Consider the following 17,519-nt stretch of genomic DNA (forward strand, 5'->3'; position numbering starts at 1 on the left):
AACACAGGCTGCCACTTTTCCTCCAGAGGACTATGTCAAGTTACAAAAAAACCCCCCAAAAAAACAACAAAACAAAATGCCATTTCACACACACATCCTGGACGAGAACAATGCCATTTCAGCTTCTCCCAAACATCTGGCCCGACTGTCCACTTCCACAAAGGACCGGCTGGGCTCTTAGCAGCAGTGAGTGCCACTTGCATTGAGGTTATGTGCGATGCGATGACACCGCAGAGAATCAGCCGGGCTAAGTTATCTCTGAACAAGCCATCCATTCTGCTGCTTTCTGATGGAAGAATACTTGGGGGCTGTGTAATTATATTGCTTTAAATGAACCCCTGAGAACCCCCTGCCAAAGCGCCCACAAAGTCTCACACTTGGGCGAGTGTCAGAAATGCAACGCTTGCCCATGTGTGTAGATGCGCGCGCGCGCGAGCGTGTGTGTGTTTTGCTGCTTAGGCTGGCGTTAAAAGGGAGGCCGCAGTGGTTCTGATACGCCTCACAAGTGAATTTAATTAAATCATAAATATGAGCTGGAGGCCGCCACCCAATTTAATGTAATGGATGATGTGGGCCAGTCCATCTCTGGCAAAGCAAAGTTCTGGACCCGTTCAAATGCCCTTGAAGCTTATTAAAAGTGCCTGGCACGGGGAGATGCTAGCAAAGTTGTTTAATGGATGCCCAGCTTGCATTTGGTATGACAGTTAATGCCGGGCTGTACCATCTCCTTGCTGGAAGAGGGGTTGCGTCTTCTTCGTTGCGGAAGTATGTCACCGTGAGAGGCCCGGCTCATTCCTCATCTGATCTTCATTATAGAAGTGAAATAAAAGCTAATAAAGGACAGACTGCATGAACGCTGGATGTTACGTCTTAAAGTGGATTACAATGATATCTTATGCTGGATTGAACAGATAGAATATTAATATCTTTATCGAAAGCGACCAATTTGTTTGTTTATGTGCACCCATCAGCCTCCAGACCACTTACACTTGAAATGAATAACAGAGATTATCTTTCTTGAGTTTGGTTTTCTTTTACATGATGTAGATAGCGATGGTGAAGAAGGAAAGTCACTGGAGGCCGTGTGATGTTCTGGGTGATATTCTGATGGGAAACCTTGAGTCCTCGCTGAAGACCAAACGCACCCATTCGTGACAAACGTGTTCCCGGCAAATATGGCTCACTAACGCAGAGCTGTTGTTTGTATGTCGGCTGGTTGATTTGTTGATGAGTGTTCTCTCATCTGATCAGATTACCATTAGCTGGATAATCGCCAGTGTTACTTTCATAACCAGGCTAATGAAGTTTCAACGGTGAGAGGAAAGATTCGTCAGTTTTTCACATTTTTTTTCCAGAACATCTTTCGCAGCTTCGAACTTTTCCAAAGCAATGGAGACTGCTAAATTGAACGTGTACTCTCAGTCAGGTCCGATTTATCTGCCATCATGTTGTCGGTGTGGCTTCATTTTGTTGAACCAATGACCAAGGAGCTGATGTGAACTTTGCAAAGCTCTGAAGAGAATCAGAACGATGGATTGATTTTGGCTAATACCAGTACAGAGTGTTAATCTAGATGTTAATCTGGAATTTTTTCCGACCCTCAAGTCCAATTTGAACTGAAGACAGGACACGATTTCAGTTTGCCAAGATCATGTATTTGGTTGACTAAAACCCCAGGAATCTGTCGAGGAACATGACAAAGAGTCCAAGGTGTTGACTTGGCCTCTAAATTGCCCAGATCCCACCCATGGAGGCCTACCTCGCAGTTTAAAAGCCGTAAGGGATCTGATGCTAATGTCGTGGTGCTTGACACCACAGGACGCCTTCAGATGTATCGTGGAGTACATGTCTCAATGAGTCAAAGCTATTTTGGTTGGCAGGGGTGGGATCTGCGAATTATTAACTATTTATGCTTGATTGTCGTATGCTTTGTGCAAAACAACTTGTACAAGAGTATTTGCTGCTCTTATTTAACTTAATGAACAATTAAGTCTTGAGAAATGCACACGAGGCACCAGGTACGGTCACCGTACGAGCTGCAGCGCCGAGCCTTTTCAAAACAAAACCCCTGAAAGCTTCAACAAATGTTATGCCGCTCGTACGTCGCCGCTGATGAATCATGTGCTGGGACAGACAGATGTTGTTGCACGGGTTTTGTCCCATTCGACAAAGGCAGAAGAATCTCTTCCCAGGTCCCCCGGAGTGCTGGAGGCTCCCTAAATAGACCTAGCGCAAGGGTGTGTAGAATGGGACCGCACAGGGTGATGGGTAATGGAGTCATTAATAACACAGACCTCCCTTAAGATGCTCAGATGTTCGTTAGCGAGAGCCACTAGGGAGCGAGGAAAAATAGGATGCAATTTGATACAATGAAGAAAAAAAAAAAAGCAGTGTAAGCTTTTGATGATGATTGTGTTTATGCCGTCGTAGGTCTTGTCTGACGGGTTAATCGCGTGCCCCTCTCACGCGCCAACACGCACGCACACATTAAAAGCCACGCAGGCCTCTTCACACGAAAGGGACATCGAAGCCGTTTCCTCATACAGTTTTTTTTTTTTAATATTTCCATCACATGTGCAACACAAAAAACGAGGTCTGCCAAATACAGAACTCCATATTTGTACAATACATTTTTAATAACATCGGAGATAACTGTCCTTTTGCTGCAGGAGATGGTGGATTTCCTGTAAACTGTGTACGAACAATTCTCAATCAAAATGTCAAAACATTAAAGTTTCATACAAAAGTGCATCTCAGGTTCAATGAATGCAAAACATTTACATTAACAGAATGGAATAAAGTTTCATATGACGCCACAGTGGCTTCCAGCTTGAGCAGAGGGCGATGGGACACTACAACGAAACAAGGGGAGCACTTGGGCACTCTCCAGGAGAGCCAGGGACGGAGTTTTTGTAACTACGGCATATCCCCGAGACGGACTGAAACCGGGTTCAGCCTCCATGACCCCAAATTCAAAAAGATTTACTCCCCCATTGTGAAAAAAATAAAATAAAATAAAATAATGTCGAGATAACAAAAACATTAAAAAAAATATTCCAGTAATCTCCAGGCTTCAACGAGCAGTAAACATTAATAACAGAAATGTACAGGTTGAGTCAGTGGGCTGGAGATTTCCCCATGCTCTGAGAGCCACATGGGAGCTTCACGCCTCTGTTCACGAGCCAACCAGAGGAACTAGCCTTTTCCAAATCTGTGTCACTGCGTTTGCATATATCAGCATCGCGTCCCCTGTCCTGTTTTTCTGTTCTCTCTGTTGTTTTTTCTCTTTCTCCCTCCCTCTCTCTCTCTTTTTTTTTTTTTCATTTTGCACCTCTCTTCTGAACTCCAGCACAGGCAGTGCAGATTAGTCGCACCGCCGTTCGCAGCTGGTCCTCTGGCAGCCATATTATGAGGAGCACACGGACAAGATTTCAGCCTATGCTGCTGGTGAATCGAGCTTTTTCTACCCCGTAATGATTGACCATGTCAGGATGCGGAGTGACGTACTGCGCAGTAGGAGTGGCACTGATGAAAAGAGTCCTCCTGACAACACTTGCCAGTTCCTACAGTCTCCTATGCTCTCAGCGGCACCCTGTTTCTCCTTTACACAACTGGTTGGGTCCCATCTGGTCCGACTGACAATGTCATTGATCTTTTTTTTTTTTTTTTTTTTTACACCCCCCCCCCCCCCCCCCCCCTTCTCTTTTTTGGACAAACATTTTGAACTGTACATTGGCAAATACTGTATAAGATTGCAATATAGCTGTAGTTAAGCAACACATGAAGAAGTCTATGTACAAACACGTCGGCTTTTTCTTTATTTTCCCGAAATAATGGTTAGTAAAGAACGGAGAGGTTTCTTTTATGTTCTTTCCCCTTCTTTTATTTTCTTTGCTTTTCTTTTTTCTTGCTGTGGCATGGTTTCTTGTGGTGTGACTGAATCGAAGGTTCAGCGCGAGACAGCCAGTGGGGAAACTGCGCTGACGGTAATTGGCGGCCAGACATTATTCCGTGCGTCATGTGATCCTTGTTCTCGGCCACGGCGCTGAGCTCTGCCACGTTAGCTGCTGTGCTGAGTCAACGTGTGGTTCTGCGAGGACACAAGGAAAGAAAAGAGGGGGGGGAAACATTATGATCACATACGCCGGACGAAGCTTTCATTTGCCTTCCATTTCACCGGACAGATGTTGTTCCTCGCACACTCCCGGTTGATTGATGCGACTGACGGGGGGCTGTGTTTTTGATTATCGTGACATTTGAACATCATCATCGTCGTTAGGCTTTCAATTATCCACATCCAATTAACCTGCGCAGGAGTCAAATTGGTGCGGATCAATAGGCGCCGGCTTTGGGATTAAGCGTAGTTAAAACCTGGTCTAACACAAAAGGCAGAAGACCGCTGACAGATAACATCCCATTCCTCAGAAATCCTGCCTCCCGATCAAAGCCTGTATCCATGGCAACAAATCCATAACAAGGCACTGACACACCTGAAGGAATATCATCCTAGGAGTCCTGTTTATTCGGTGTCTACAGTACATGTAATATGTTTCTGCTGCAAACGTACAGTGCGGGCGGGAAAAAAAAAATAAATAAAATAATCAAAAGTTGAGAAATACTTCAGGCGCAGGTGAGGCCAGCGATGATTTGATCCTCCACACTTCTTTAAGTATGTAACGGTGCACAATTCACTATGACAGGATAACAAGCCGACAATACCGCTCTGTTGTGCTGCATCTCCCAAATTTATGCAGGCACACACACAGACCGTCGAGAGTGGTTGTAGTGGGGCAGCTGTGCCAGGTTCTTTAAAGGGAGTGTGGACCAGGGGGTGTGTAACTGGTGTCCCTGGTGGGCTGAATCCAGGTCATCTTTTGAAGTGACTGCTAATCCCTTTAATGCAAACTACATGCCCCACTTGCTGCGCTCTGTTTAAAACACGGCCTTGGACTCTGTAAACTGGCATGGACTAGACACACCTGTCACAGAGTCATCGGCACGCATGCATGCACCAAAAAAAAAAAAGAGAGCACGCGAGCCCGGGGGGGTGCGCGCGAGTACGTTCCGTCCCGCTCGGAGGCCGCAGGACTGAGCGATCAAAAGCACGCGGGATTACATTTACGCCGCTTAACTCGCTTTTGAAACGGAACTGTGTGGAAGAGATGATCGGGAACGATTGCGGCAACCTCAGCGAGAGGGTTTACCGAAGCAGTCACCTTGTTGGTGCGGAATCCCTCGGGCAGTGCTAGGAGATGACTATTAGCCCCCCTCGCATTCATTCCTTCCCTCTTTACCCTTTCAGCTGCCTCCATATAAAGCATTTAAACACCTCGACAGCTTTCCTTTCAGCTGGGGCGATTACTTCCCGACAGGTGGGGTAATAAGCTGTTTGACGGGGAGCAGGATTGTGACCCCTGTACGGGTTAGCGCGGCTCGCCTGGGCCCTGCTCTCCCTTTTTTAAAGAGGCGGCTCCGGACAGCTCCTCTGCTCCCCCCCCCCCTCCTCCTTCTCCTCTCTTGCTGAAATAAAGCTCCTTTAAGTGAGTCTGGGAGGAGACTCCCCACGGGATCCTCTCTCTCTCTCTCTCTCTCCTCACCTCTCCTCCTCCTCCTCCTCCCCCTCCTCACACTCCACCAACCCCCTACCCCCCGGTGAAGACATCCTTGGCGTTGCTGAGGAGGGACAGGAGCACGGCAACCTTATTAATGAATGCGGCCCATTACCCGTCAGCCTGGCTCCTCGGCGACTCCCAGAAGCCCCTGCAGTACGTGACTTCAAATGGCAGGATATTGACACGGGGAGAGCAAAGCGGCTAGAACTGAGTGTGTGTGTGTGTGTGTGTGTGTGTGTGTGTGTGTGTGTGTGTGCCCGTGAGAGAGAGAGAGAAACACAGAGAGAAAATTTGTGCTCAACTGAGTGTGCACGCCTTTGTGTGAGTGTGGCAGTGCGTCTAGGTGTGTACGTGTGTGCGGACCCCAAAGGAATGTAGCTCCTTGGATATAATGTAGGGCTCGTAACAGCTATTAGAGGGGAAAATAACCCCTCTGGGGAATGGCTCCCCCCTCTGCATGTCCCAGCTCTGTCTGACACACACTGCATTCTACCTTTTCCTTAAACATGCCAGGAGTTTTCTCACTGAGGGCTTTCTCAAGGACGGTGTTAAACGACTTCAGTGGCTGTGGCAGCCATGCAGACTAAAGGGAAATAGTGGAAAAGGGGGAGAGGAAAAAAAAAAAAAGAAGAACGTTAAAAGAAAATGAAACTGATACCTTTATCTCTGTGGATACTGAACTCTGCAGAGCAGCTATAAACTGTTCTGTGTATGAGCGCGGGAGGTGGAAGGGAGGGAGAGTTAAGGGAGGGTGGAAATTCACTTTCCAATCTTCATCCTTGTCAAGTTCTTCAAGTGCCTCTGCACAAGTGTTGGATGAGCAAAGTACCTACAGCGCGCAAAATGTCAAATTAGATATGAAACACACGATTCGCACCTTCCGCGGGAAAATTACAGAAATGTCCACTGCCCCAGCGAGGAGGATGTCACTAATGGTGTCACACTAGAACCGCTGCAATTTAGGATTAGATGCCCTCCATTAAGCCTTTTAGCTCTCATCCTAACTCCCTCCTTCAATGCCATCCTATTCCCCCTGAAACTCCGCCATTCCTCTTATCATCCATTTCCTTCCCTTATATCCAACCCTTAATCTCCTCCTCGATCCTTTCAACCACCTGCTGGCCACACAGGCCTGCTGCAGGGCCCAGTTACCAGCAGTGTTCAGGTAAACCATAGCAGTCAATTCTCCACTAAATTAAATTTTGCACTGATCAATAATGCGCACCCGCTTCTCCCTTATGAAGACTGGCTGCACTGGCTCGGAGCGAGCCTCTTCTTCCTCCTCCTCCTCCTCCTCCTCCTCCTCCTCTTCTATTCTCTCACCGGCTCTGTGCCACCGTTAAACCACCGCTTTCATCTGATTACATCACCCCACTGCAACGCCCTCAGGGGTAGTGGAAGAGGAGGGAGAACACCCGGCAGGGGTCTTGTGTACCCATGCAAACAGGTGCAACATGTCTTAGGAATTTAACACTGCTGCAGAGAGGGAGAAGGTGAGAAAAAAAAAATGGGGAACGATTGGGGAAGAGCACAGACCGGGAAAGAGCAAGCAGGCTGGGGAGCTGATTTATTAACTAATCATTCTTTATGTCGTTCCCCATTGCTCTGGTCTCCATCGATAGCACCCGGTCTCCAGTGAGGCAACAGAGGTGCATCTCTTACATCAGCTCTGCAGAGGAAAAGGCCAGCTTCTCTTTTCTTTTTTTTTTTTCTTCATCTGATCTCTCCGCATTAAAGACGATCTTCAGATTGTCCAACATCAAAGACGGAGAAGATGTAGAGCTTAATCTCAATGCTAACAATGTTTGATTAACATAATGTTAATACCTGCTGGGCGCATATTAAGTACATTGTGTCTGCTCTTCTATACCTGGTGTTATCCAGCATGTAACATTAAACCCAGACTTTATCGAGTGGTTAGAGAGCTGAGTGAGCAATAATGACTTTTTAAGCCGTGGCCTTTTTAAGGCTTTCTAAACAAATAAAGCGGTGAGCAGTGCACTTTACACAAGTGTAGAGCTGACCAGTGGATTGACCAGACTCTGTCGCAGTACGTAGCTCTCAAGATCTAAGTGCTGCATTTTATATATTATAAATAATAAATAAAAATGTTGCCAAAATTAAAATTAGAGTTTCAAAGTATCGCATATCTTGTGAATTATGAAAGATAGTATGACTTTGTGGCTTTGAACATGCGCACGGCTTGGATTAAAACCTCGTTTGAGTCAATACAACGGTTCATAAATTAAATATTAAACATTAAAAGTCTAAATTTACCAGTTTTGGGGAGTTTTCTGTGAATTTTGCACTTCTTAATATTTTAAAGAAACAAATTCTGACAAAGGGAAAATTAATGAAAGCATATGAAATGATAAATAAATCACACTTTGCATTAATAAATTTAATTTTTTTTAAAGTCTGCTGCTGACATCTGCCCAACAGCAAAACTGACAAATTAGATATCGTGAATCAGATGTTACGTACGGTAAAGATTACTCATTAAATAAATCATTTAATTAGGAGAGTTCAGAGCATCCATTTAACACCCGCAGCTAAAGTGTCTTATTTATTCCGCGATCAAAAAATTTTTCAGACAAGTCAAAAACTGTAAACATCCCCCTCGAAGCCCTGATTACAAGCCTGCGCCGAGTTCCTCTGTTACGTTGCATGCCCGGCATGCAGCAAGCCTGCATGGCTGCATCTGGAGCATGGGGAGTGTGCACTAAACCACTGAGACCTGTGCATACCAGTAGTCATCACTCAGGAATTTAATTAAGGCATAAGAGAATGTCACCAAATGATACTAAAACAAAGAACCGGCCATCTTTTTTAAAGAAAATTTTTTTTCCTTCTCCCTGGCTCCACGCAGCGGGGTGATTTCGAGCGGTGAAATCACCGGGATGTTTAAGCTCATTTATGTTTGTGTGATGACCAGAAGACGAACAGTGGACTTCGATCAGTAATGATTCCACTATGTCTTGGGTAATTTTGTGAAAATTTGGCCTCGGCGTGAAGCGTTTTCTTGTTGTTCGAAGCTACTCGGGGGGAAAGGCAGGAGTGCCGCATTCTGTCTTGATCTTTAATGGTGTGCTGAACTTGGTCCAGTATTGACTCGGCCGTCCCTTTGTGCTTTCCCTACCGTTGACCAGTCCACAGAGGGAGTAATCCTTCCCTGCTCTGACCCCAGGCCAGGCTTACTGCTGGCTAGTTTAGCCAATGAAGAACACAATCAAATAAATAAATAATACAGCAGTTGGCATTCTCCACAGTCATCACTTATCAGGCCGTGGGGAAGGCTGACCCCAAACTGTTGTGCCACAACCGGCCTGGTCTCCTTGGTAACAGACTGTCTTGTTTGAAGTGGCGTGCCCGGGGAGTCATAGTCATACAGTAACAGCACAGTAACAGTAAAAATATATAATAAATCCATAATGTTTGAAACGCTTTGATTAGACGTCTAACTACCCCGACCAAATACTTCTGAGGTGTAACCGGAGATGACGGACCACCTTTTTTGTGGGCTGGTGCTTTGTAGCTCCAAATGATACTCATTACCCTGTCTAAGTAGACAAGTGAATGGTACTAGAAACACACTATGCGGTGATCCCGCTGTTTGACTGAGGTAGCAAAACAACTGCACAACTGCTGTGTTATTATGGGGCCTCATTAAGTGAGGAGAGAGTGGGAGAAGGGGAGAGGGAGCGAGGGAAAGCAATAGAAAGAGGGACCAGCGAGAGGGAGCGAGGAAAGAAATGAGAGAGAGAGAGAGAACGAAAAGAAAAAAAAAAAAAACACAAGAGAGCGATACAAACTGTATTCTGAGGTGATAGCAACACACAGATGCCTTTCCAGCCAAAATGAAGACTATGACTAAAGAACCCAATTAAGGGCTTTCTTAGGGGAGCCATCTTGGGAGGGGGATGGGTCTTCCTGGGACATGAGCCCTGGGCTACATCCTCTAATTAGACAGAGCGAGGGGGGAGGATCTCTGCCTGTCACTGGGAGGGAGATGGGGTCCGTGGGGTTCCACATGTCAGTCCCAGAAACAAAACACAATTACTCTCACATTTAACCACTTCAGTCGGGGACAGACTTTGACTAGGGATACTACAGAGCCCCCCCACCCACCCAACCAACCCACTCCTGCCTTGTACTTCGCAAACACAGAGACTGCGTTTTCTCTCGCGCTTCATCAACGAGCGGATCTTCACTCTCACTCCCACCAAAAAGCCAGAAAATCCACTTTTAATTGACCCGTAACTGGCGCCATTCAAAACGCCTTTTCCAAATCTGAAGAGTTAAATTACTTCGGCATTACGACGTGCGAGTAGGGTATTCGAGAGGGAATAATTGCTCTAATGCTGTTTATTTTGGCCTCTGCTGCATTTTGTTAACATCAACAGCATAACAGACACTTGAAAATCAAATCACTGCAGAGGGTAAATTAAACCTGCGGTGAATTTCCCGAGAAGCGCTTAAATTGCGCGTCGTTTTTTTTTTTTTTTTTTTCTCCTTTTCATCAAAGTTGTTGAAGAAGTCAACGAAGAAAAAGTAAAGGAGACATGTCTGAGGGAGAGATCCGGTGATGGATTCGAGCACAGTACACCGAGCGTCTCCTCTTTGTTTGGATTTAACTTTCCCCAGCGGTGCAACAGAGGAAAAGAAAAAAAATAGAAAAAAAAAAAAAAAAAAAAAAACAGCTCAAAGGCTTCTGGGAGTTTTTGTCATGTCTCCCTCCAGACAATGTGTTTGCATGCACATATCAGACCCTGGGAGAGACGGAGACAAAGAAAAATACATACAACACGCACACAGATGTATACACACAAACACACGCGCTGAGAAACAATATCCTCCCAGGATCATTAGGTCTGTCATGCTGTCTAATTCTGATCCACCTACAAAACTAGAACACCACTATTGTGATACATCACTAGTCATCTAAGGGTGTTTATGTCCCCATTTACAGTGCAGAGCGGTGTTTGTACAGTGTTCGACGCAATTACAAATAAGCCTAAATATTAATGACGGCACCTCACAAGCCGCCGTTTTATTATTATTATTATTATTTTTTATTTTTTTTGCTTCCCTTAATCCTTTTCATAGCGCGGAGCAACTTTTTGAAACGGTGACAGGATTCTGAGCACCTGGGGTGATGAAGAAGAAAACAAGTTGTCATATAAAAGGAAATATATATATATACACGCAACTTTCAAAAGCGTGAAGAGCTGTCACACTCGGCAGATCAAGACATTCAGGGAAATTTCGGCGTTTGAGAGCCACTTAGGGACAAACACGGGAGGCTCTGCTTTCTGTGCGACACTTTCGGGACTCGGGGCAGTTAGGGCATATTTTAGAATTCATTAACAGAGCAAAGAAAGAAAGAAAAACTTCTGGGGAATTTGGCCGCCGTGCTCATTTATTTAGATTAAACAAAAAGGGAAGTGAGGCCTAAAATAACGTTTTTAATAGTCATCGTTTATAGAGTCAACTTTAGTGGTTCTATGTGTTGTAGCACATTAAAAAAACACACCGCACCGCTTTCTTTGGCACTTTTTCTCTCTTTTTTTCCCCCTCTCCAAGCATCCATCTCCCTCATTCTCCCCCTATGTTCTGCCCCGGACAGACGTTACGACATACATAGCTGTTTACACTGACCTGGTGACCGTGAAGCCTATAAATATGCTTAATTAAAAGAGCGGAATTGGTCACAGCTTGGCAATAATGGCTATCACACGGGGAGAGAAGAATCTCATTTGTGTGGGGAAGTAGAACAAGATGCAGATGTGCTCTTGTCACTTTCAGCACTCATTAAGGCCGGGGAGCTTTGGATTGTCTTTGAAGGAATCCTTTTAAAAGACACTCCAATTAAGGTACGTGTCCTGCGGGCGTCTGAGGAGAGGGAGAAGTCATACAGCACCCCGGTCCTTCCTCTCCCTCCGTCGATCACGGCGCGGCTTAACACGCGACTTACAATCTCGTGTCACTTCCAAGGAATGATAATGAAATTGGAGGACGGAGGGAGTGAAAGACAGCCTCAGCTTAAAAGGAACAGGGGAATGTCGTGCAGGAAATGTCATCTTCACTGTTGTGTAACTTCAGTCTCATTGTCTTGTCTTTGGAGGACTTGGGATCGTTGGGAGAGAGTCCTCCTGATTGCAGCCCTCCGGTACGCCGCTACGCTGGAGCTCAACTCGTGTCTTCACAAACGACGCGCACTCAGAGAAATGTCAGATTTAAGCTGTGGCTAATACTGCACATCCATCAGTTAATGAATCTGGCTAATTAATCCAGCCGAGCGCCTTTGTCAGTGGCTCAGTTCCTTCCGTGGAGCGAAAAGCTACTGTATCTGAAGCCAACGCAAAGGGGAAAAGGGAAGTTTATTATCAAGTTTCACTCTGCAATGAGGCCTTTCGCTTTTTTTTTTTTCCCTCCTCGTATGGGGACAGCTACGACGAGAGGACGGCGGCTCTTCTCTGGGTGTGTGGAGTGAAGCTATGTCGGCTGGTTGCTCAAGGGGTGGTCAGCAGTTGAGGGTCAGAGAGAGCTCTGAGCAGCCAGCTCGCTTGCCCTCCCTATCAGCACCTCATGAAATATCTAGACTCTGCTCCATATTTTAATGGGGTGAGGGAAAGGGATGTGCAGGGTGTATGCTGTGTGAAAGTGTGTGATGGTAGAGGGAAGTCCTCTGGAGGGTTTTGAGGGGAATGGTGGTCTATGCATCTCTCTGCTTGTTTCTTTTTTTTTTTTCGTCTGTGAAAGAAAGCGGAAAAAGAGAAACGGAGGGAAAGAAGGGTAGAGCGAGAGAGATTATTCTCCATTGGAATCTGGATTCTGGGGCACACAGGCCCAGGAGTCAGTCAATCTGGCCGGTCTGAGGGGGGCGGCTGGGCGGGGGGTCCTGGGAGGGCTGATTAGACGGATGCTCTCCCATCATCCATCTCGACAGGCTGGCGAAAATTGGCTAGCCCCTCGCAGGGTAGAGTTCACGGGGGGAGGCGGTGGGGGAGGACGTGGAGTGGTGCACTGGATACCTGTCACAGCCTTTGGTCTGTTTCAGGATCTCAGCAGCAAATTAATAAAATATCTTTCCTGCTTCCCTTTACCTGCCGTGGCAGCTCTCCCTCTCGCTGCTCCTTCTCCCAGCTTGCTCTGGCCCTTTGACCCTTCCGACTACTGTGAGAGATGAGGAGCCCAGGCAGCCGGCGAGTGGGCCAGAGTGTCAGGGAGAAATAGGGAGAAACTCCAAACTTAAGACCTGGCAAAGAGAGAGAGCTCTCGCTGCTGGAAGACAGCTCCACTTCAGACAGACTGACAAACGACTGCCCCGTGTCAGTGAGATATTTTGAAGTGTGATGCATGGGAAATGGCAACGGCAAACAAACAACAACTAAAAACAAGCCTCCAACCTGCACTGTTTGCCAGGTTTTAACTATAGAAGGAGAAAGCAAATCTAACATGACTAAGTTCAGGGGCTTGCGTGCAGAAAACAAAACTAAAGAGAGCTTTGAGTCGGCCTTGGCGTAAAAAAAACGCAGCAGATTTTTTTCTATATACATATGAGCGTGAGCACGCGGTCACATGGGACTTCCTTTCGGAGCATGGCACGGGATTAGCATCGTGATCGTCTCATCCCCCCCAAGATCACTCCCGCTCTCCTTTCATAGCCCTCGTTTCACAGCACAGTGCCATAGGTCTTTCATGTTCTGCTCTTGTCTCTTCACACGGAGAGTAAAACAATATAATCATGCATGAAACATCACCTCCGGGAGGTGGAGATCACTTCTTTCCAAAAAAAATGTCAAACAAAAAGAAAAGTGGGAAAACATCCCCAGGTTATTTGAGATTGTTTACAGGTGCCCGCAACAGCGCTCGCTGTATAGAGAACACTTGTACCAATGAGAGATGAAAATGTGATAAACAGGAGAGCTTGAAACGAATGAAAGGGCCTCCGCATTGGCAGTTTGTTGGAGTGTGAGCCTTGTTAAATAACCTCCTCTGCAGTGGAGTTGCATGTCGGCAGATCAGGACTTGTTTTATTCATGTTCGCGGCGCTCAAATGACCAGCAGATAATGATCACATTCACCTTCCTCCTGGCAGACACACGCCTCTGTGTTTACAACCTGAATCTCAATATGAAAATCATTGCCGATCGATGGGCGGCCGAGCCCTGGATGCTTCCTCTGGCTACCGGCTAATACATAGCGCTGCTAATCCAAGTTTCAGATAGATGTATACATATGGAGGATGTGGTCAGGAGCTAGCGGTTTCTCTCCGCGCTTTCAGGTCTAATTCCGGTGATTAGATTGAAGACGGTGGTGGTCGTGGACTGCTCACATTTTAACGATTTAGCTTTTCAAAAGGTAATAGAAAAAGATCTGGATATGAGAAGTATGCCATGTGTACGATAGAGAATCCCCCAAACAAAACAGAGCTGCTTGAAAACACCACCGCAGTGAAATAATATAATAAGGTCTGTTTCATTTTTTCAGGTTCTCCAAGGACCGGAGGAAAAGATTGCTAGAAAATGGATTATCTCTCTAACATTGCGAGTTCATAAGTCCAACTACTAACTTTGTTGAAGGGCAGATACAGTCTCCCAGAGGACGGAGCTCATATTTAGCCACGAGGCCTCCTCTGTGATTAGGAAGGGAGATGCAGGCATATTGACTCAACTGTGTTTTTGCCTCTGCACTGTATGTAATTACCTCTTCAAAAACGAGCATTCCACTAATCCTCTAATTCCAGATATTTTAGTGCTCTGCCGGTCTAATAAGCAAATCAAATCATATCTGCACATCACAAATGAGTTTTGGAAACGGACTGAAATAATTCCTTCTGAGTCTCTCATCCCGGCTGGGATGGAGGGGATAGCCGGGGCGCGGTGTTTAGTGTTTGTTAAGCTGTCATGTGTGATTAGCGGCCTCGGTTTCTGCCGGTGGCCCTTTAGTCCCCCCACCCCCCAACCCCCAACCCCCAAGCCCAAGGCTCACCTGTAACTCTGTCTGGAAGAAGAACTTCTGTGGGCACTGCGAGCAGTCGTAGATCTTATCCTCTTGTCCGTGGGCAGAGAAGATGTGCTGCTGGAGCTTGTTGGCCTGGACAAACACTGCACGCGTACGGGGAACAAAGAAGAAGACATTTATAAATGGTTAGTGCAAATGTTGTCATTTTCAGGTGGCATGCCGTTCCAAAAACCATCGATGTAAGATGCTTCTACTCTTGGCTTCTTATCGTTGATGTTGCTAAATTAAAGTAGGATCAAGGCTGCATCAGAAGTGCAAGACGGGAAATGTCAAATGCACAAAAACACAAATATTATTCTTATGAGATACATGTTTGAAAAAAGGAAAACGGAGAACAATTTAGATGTAAAAACTAGAGTGGTCATACTCATGGCACCAGAGCTAGCGAATGCATAATGTTTTGGGAATAATGATGCTCTTTATTTAGCGCCACTGCGGGGACAACAAGCCGGAAAATAAACAACCACAAAAATTGGCATGGCTTCAAGTGCAAAACATGGCCTCCATTAGTCTACATCGCTAATTATATTGACAATATAAATATTCATGCTGTTGCGCTACTTATTCATGCGCACTCGGGCTACGTTCGCCGTCATATAAACACACAGCTCGCTGGCACTTAAAACATATACCATACATTTGTGCTTTAATTAAGCCGCGGTCCACGGCGAAAAGCTAAGGGGGATGCAATTGTGCGCAACTTGAGTGTGTCTTCCGTGTGTGTGTGTGTGTACATTCTCCAAGGAGCACTTCAAACATGCCGTTTGTTATCCCAGACCCTTGTGCTTTAAGGATGGCTGTCTAATCTCAGAGGTCTGGATGCTCTGGAAAAGTTAGCATGTGGGGCCTTCATTTGAATTTCTTACAGCTCAAAATAACTTTCCTTCTAATGCATGCACCGAGGGCCACGAGGAGAAGGGGAGGAAAAGAGCACAGCCACAAAAGGTGAGGTGTCTGTCGGAGATGGCTTTGGGGTCGCTCGCAGCCCCGTGGCGCGGCTCTGCAACTTTAACGCGTCCCAATTTGAGCTCACCTGGGAGAGCGGTTATTAATTATTGAGCTGTGCAGACTTGAGACACATTCGGCTTCATTGAATGTCACACTCCTGACCTGGGAAATAAAGTTTAGATCCAAAGCAGACACACTGCGGCGATGCCTTCAGACTGCTAATGCCTGGGTGACAGCTGTCCCTGGCAACATGGCAGCGTGTTAACCAGGAATGAACAAACCTCCTCTAATGAACAAACAACAACTCCATGGTCCGTTTCTGAAACTAATGACCACGGCAACATGAAGATTAACATAACTGCGGATACACGGCCGTTTTTTTTACAGTCGGTTACAAAACATTCCCGCTCAAGGTCAAGGCTGTCGTGCACATTTGTCGCTCTGCTACGCTCCGAAACCGACGACGATACTCTTTGCGGGGGAATACGCGCGAAAAACAAAACACAAAAACGCAGATAAACAATAGCCTCTTTCTTCAGCAGTGTTTTGTCTGCATATACTGTACAGAAGCAGGTCACAGCAGCTGCAGGAAGCCTTCATTATGTCTTTGGCTAGAGGAGGAAAAAGTCAATACAGCAAAAATAAAAATGGATTTGAGACTTGGGGGGCCTTCAAATACTGTACAATAGGGCCAAACACAACTGAGATGTCAAGCTAGCTGTTTTCTCGCTGTTTACATGCGTTTCTGGTCCGATTCCAGCAGGAGACGCATTTAATCGGCTATGCATTTATCAGCTTATAGCTTGGCAGTTATTTATATATATAAATATATATGAGTGGACAGTGACAGCTGATTTTATGTACCATGGCCTGAAATGCTTCACAGCATATTTACAGTATGCTCTCTGGAGATGATTGCAAAAATCTAAATAAATTAATAAATATAATTAATTAAAAGCAGAGTTCAAATTTAGATTCTTTCATTGTTGTTGTTTTTTTTAATTGGCACGCAACGAGTAATGAAGGGATTAGTCGAAATAGGCGATGAAAGGACAACGTATTGGCATTTGGCAGCTTCATTCACAAATAAAATATGCCACTACATTGCCCATTTAGAGGAGGAACAGAGGCCTGTCTTCCTGGAGGGTTAAAATGAGGACATCGAGAAACAGGGAAGAAATAATCCAAAACCACATCCAAACAGGATCAGTGGCTGGCCATTGTGTCTCTCCCTGCTGAGAGTGAGAGAAAGGGAGAGAGAGGGAGAGAGAGGGAGAGAGACAGAGACGGAGAACTTTGTGGAGTTGTTGGCCGCGGAGCCAGAGCCGAGCCGAAACACAGCGCTGAGCCGGGTTGGGCGTCAGGGTGTCAGGGCTGAGGGGGCTGAGGGGCCAAGGTCTCCTCGCTGTGGGGGATATTAAGCCCTCTGATTAGATCTCAGGGGCCGCCCATGGCAGACGTCTCCTTTACTACAGGCCCCAGCTCATCTTTATTTTGGCAGGGTGGTGCTCTCTGCAGGCTGCACTGCACCAATACTAAGCTGTTTGTGCGGGGAGGAAAAATAAGTTTATCCTTTTCTCCCTCTTTCTCCTTTTCATTTATTTATTCGTCTATAGCCTACGTGTGTTTGTTTGGGTTTAACCCGAGAGTTCGCGATGCGGGACAGCGCAGCACAAGTCCGCGGCGTAAGTTCTGGCTAGAAGATGACAACAGCTACTCATTTTAGTTCAATCTAAACCCCGTGTTTTTTTTTGTTTTTGCTGCGAAAGATGTCACGATTGTAACGCCGTGTACCTGCGGAACGTCTGCAGCAACTAAACAAAAACTAATTAAACTACGTTAGTTGTCAGACTCATGTGGATCTGAAAGCAGTGCATCCTGTAGTTCTTCAAGTTTGTACTTCACGCTGTGACATAAGTAAAAGAAAAGTGT

General features: G+C 45.9%; 1 protein-coding gene across 1 annotated transcript in view; it reads right to left on the reverse strand.

Annotated features, from left to right (window-relative positions):
* Positions 1-3,684: 3,684 nt before the first annotated feature.
* Positions 3,685-17,519, reverse strand: part of LOC311489345 (zinc finger protein 521-like) — a 78,518-nt gene continuing 64,683 nt past the window's right edge. The window contains exons 7-8 of the mRNA XM_084546394.1: positions 14,607-14,722; positions 3,685-4,090 (exon numbers count right to left, since the gene is read on the reverse strand). Coding sequence (XP_084402520.1) covers positions 4,061-4,090; positions 14,607-14,722 — 146 coding nt within the window. The 3' untranslated portion in view covers positions 3,685-4,060. The remainder of the gene's footprint in view (positions 4,091-14,606; positions 14,723-17,519) is intronic.

Source organism: Chelon labrosus (assembly GCF_963514085.1).
Source record: "Chelon labrosus genome assembly, chromosome: 6".
In the NCBI taxonomy this organism is placed as follows: Eukaryota; Metazoa; Chordata; class Actinopteri; order Mugiliformes; family Mugilidae; genus Chelon; species Chelon labrosus.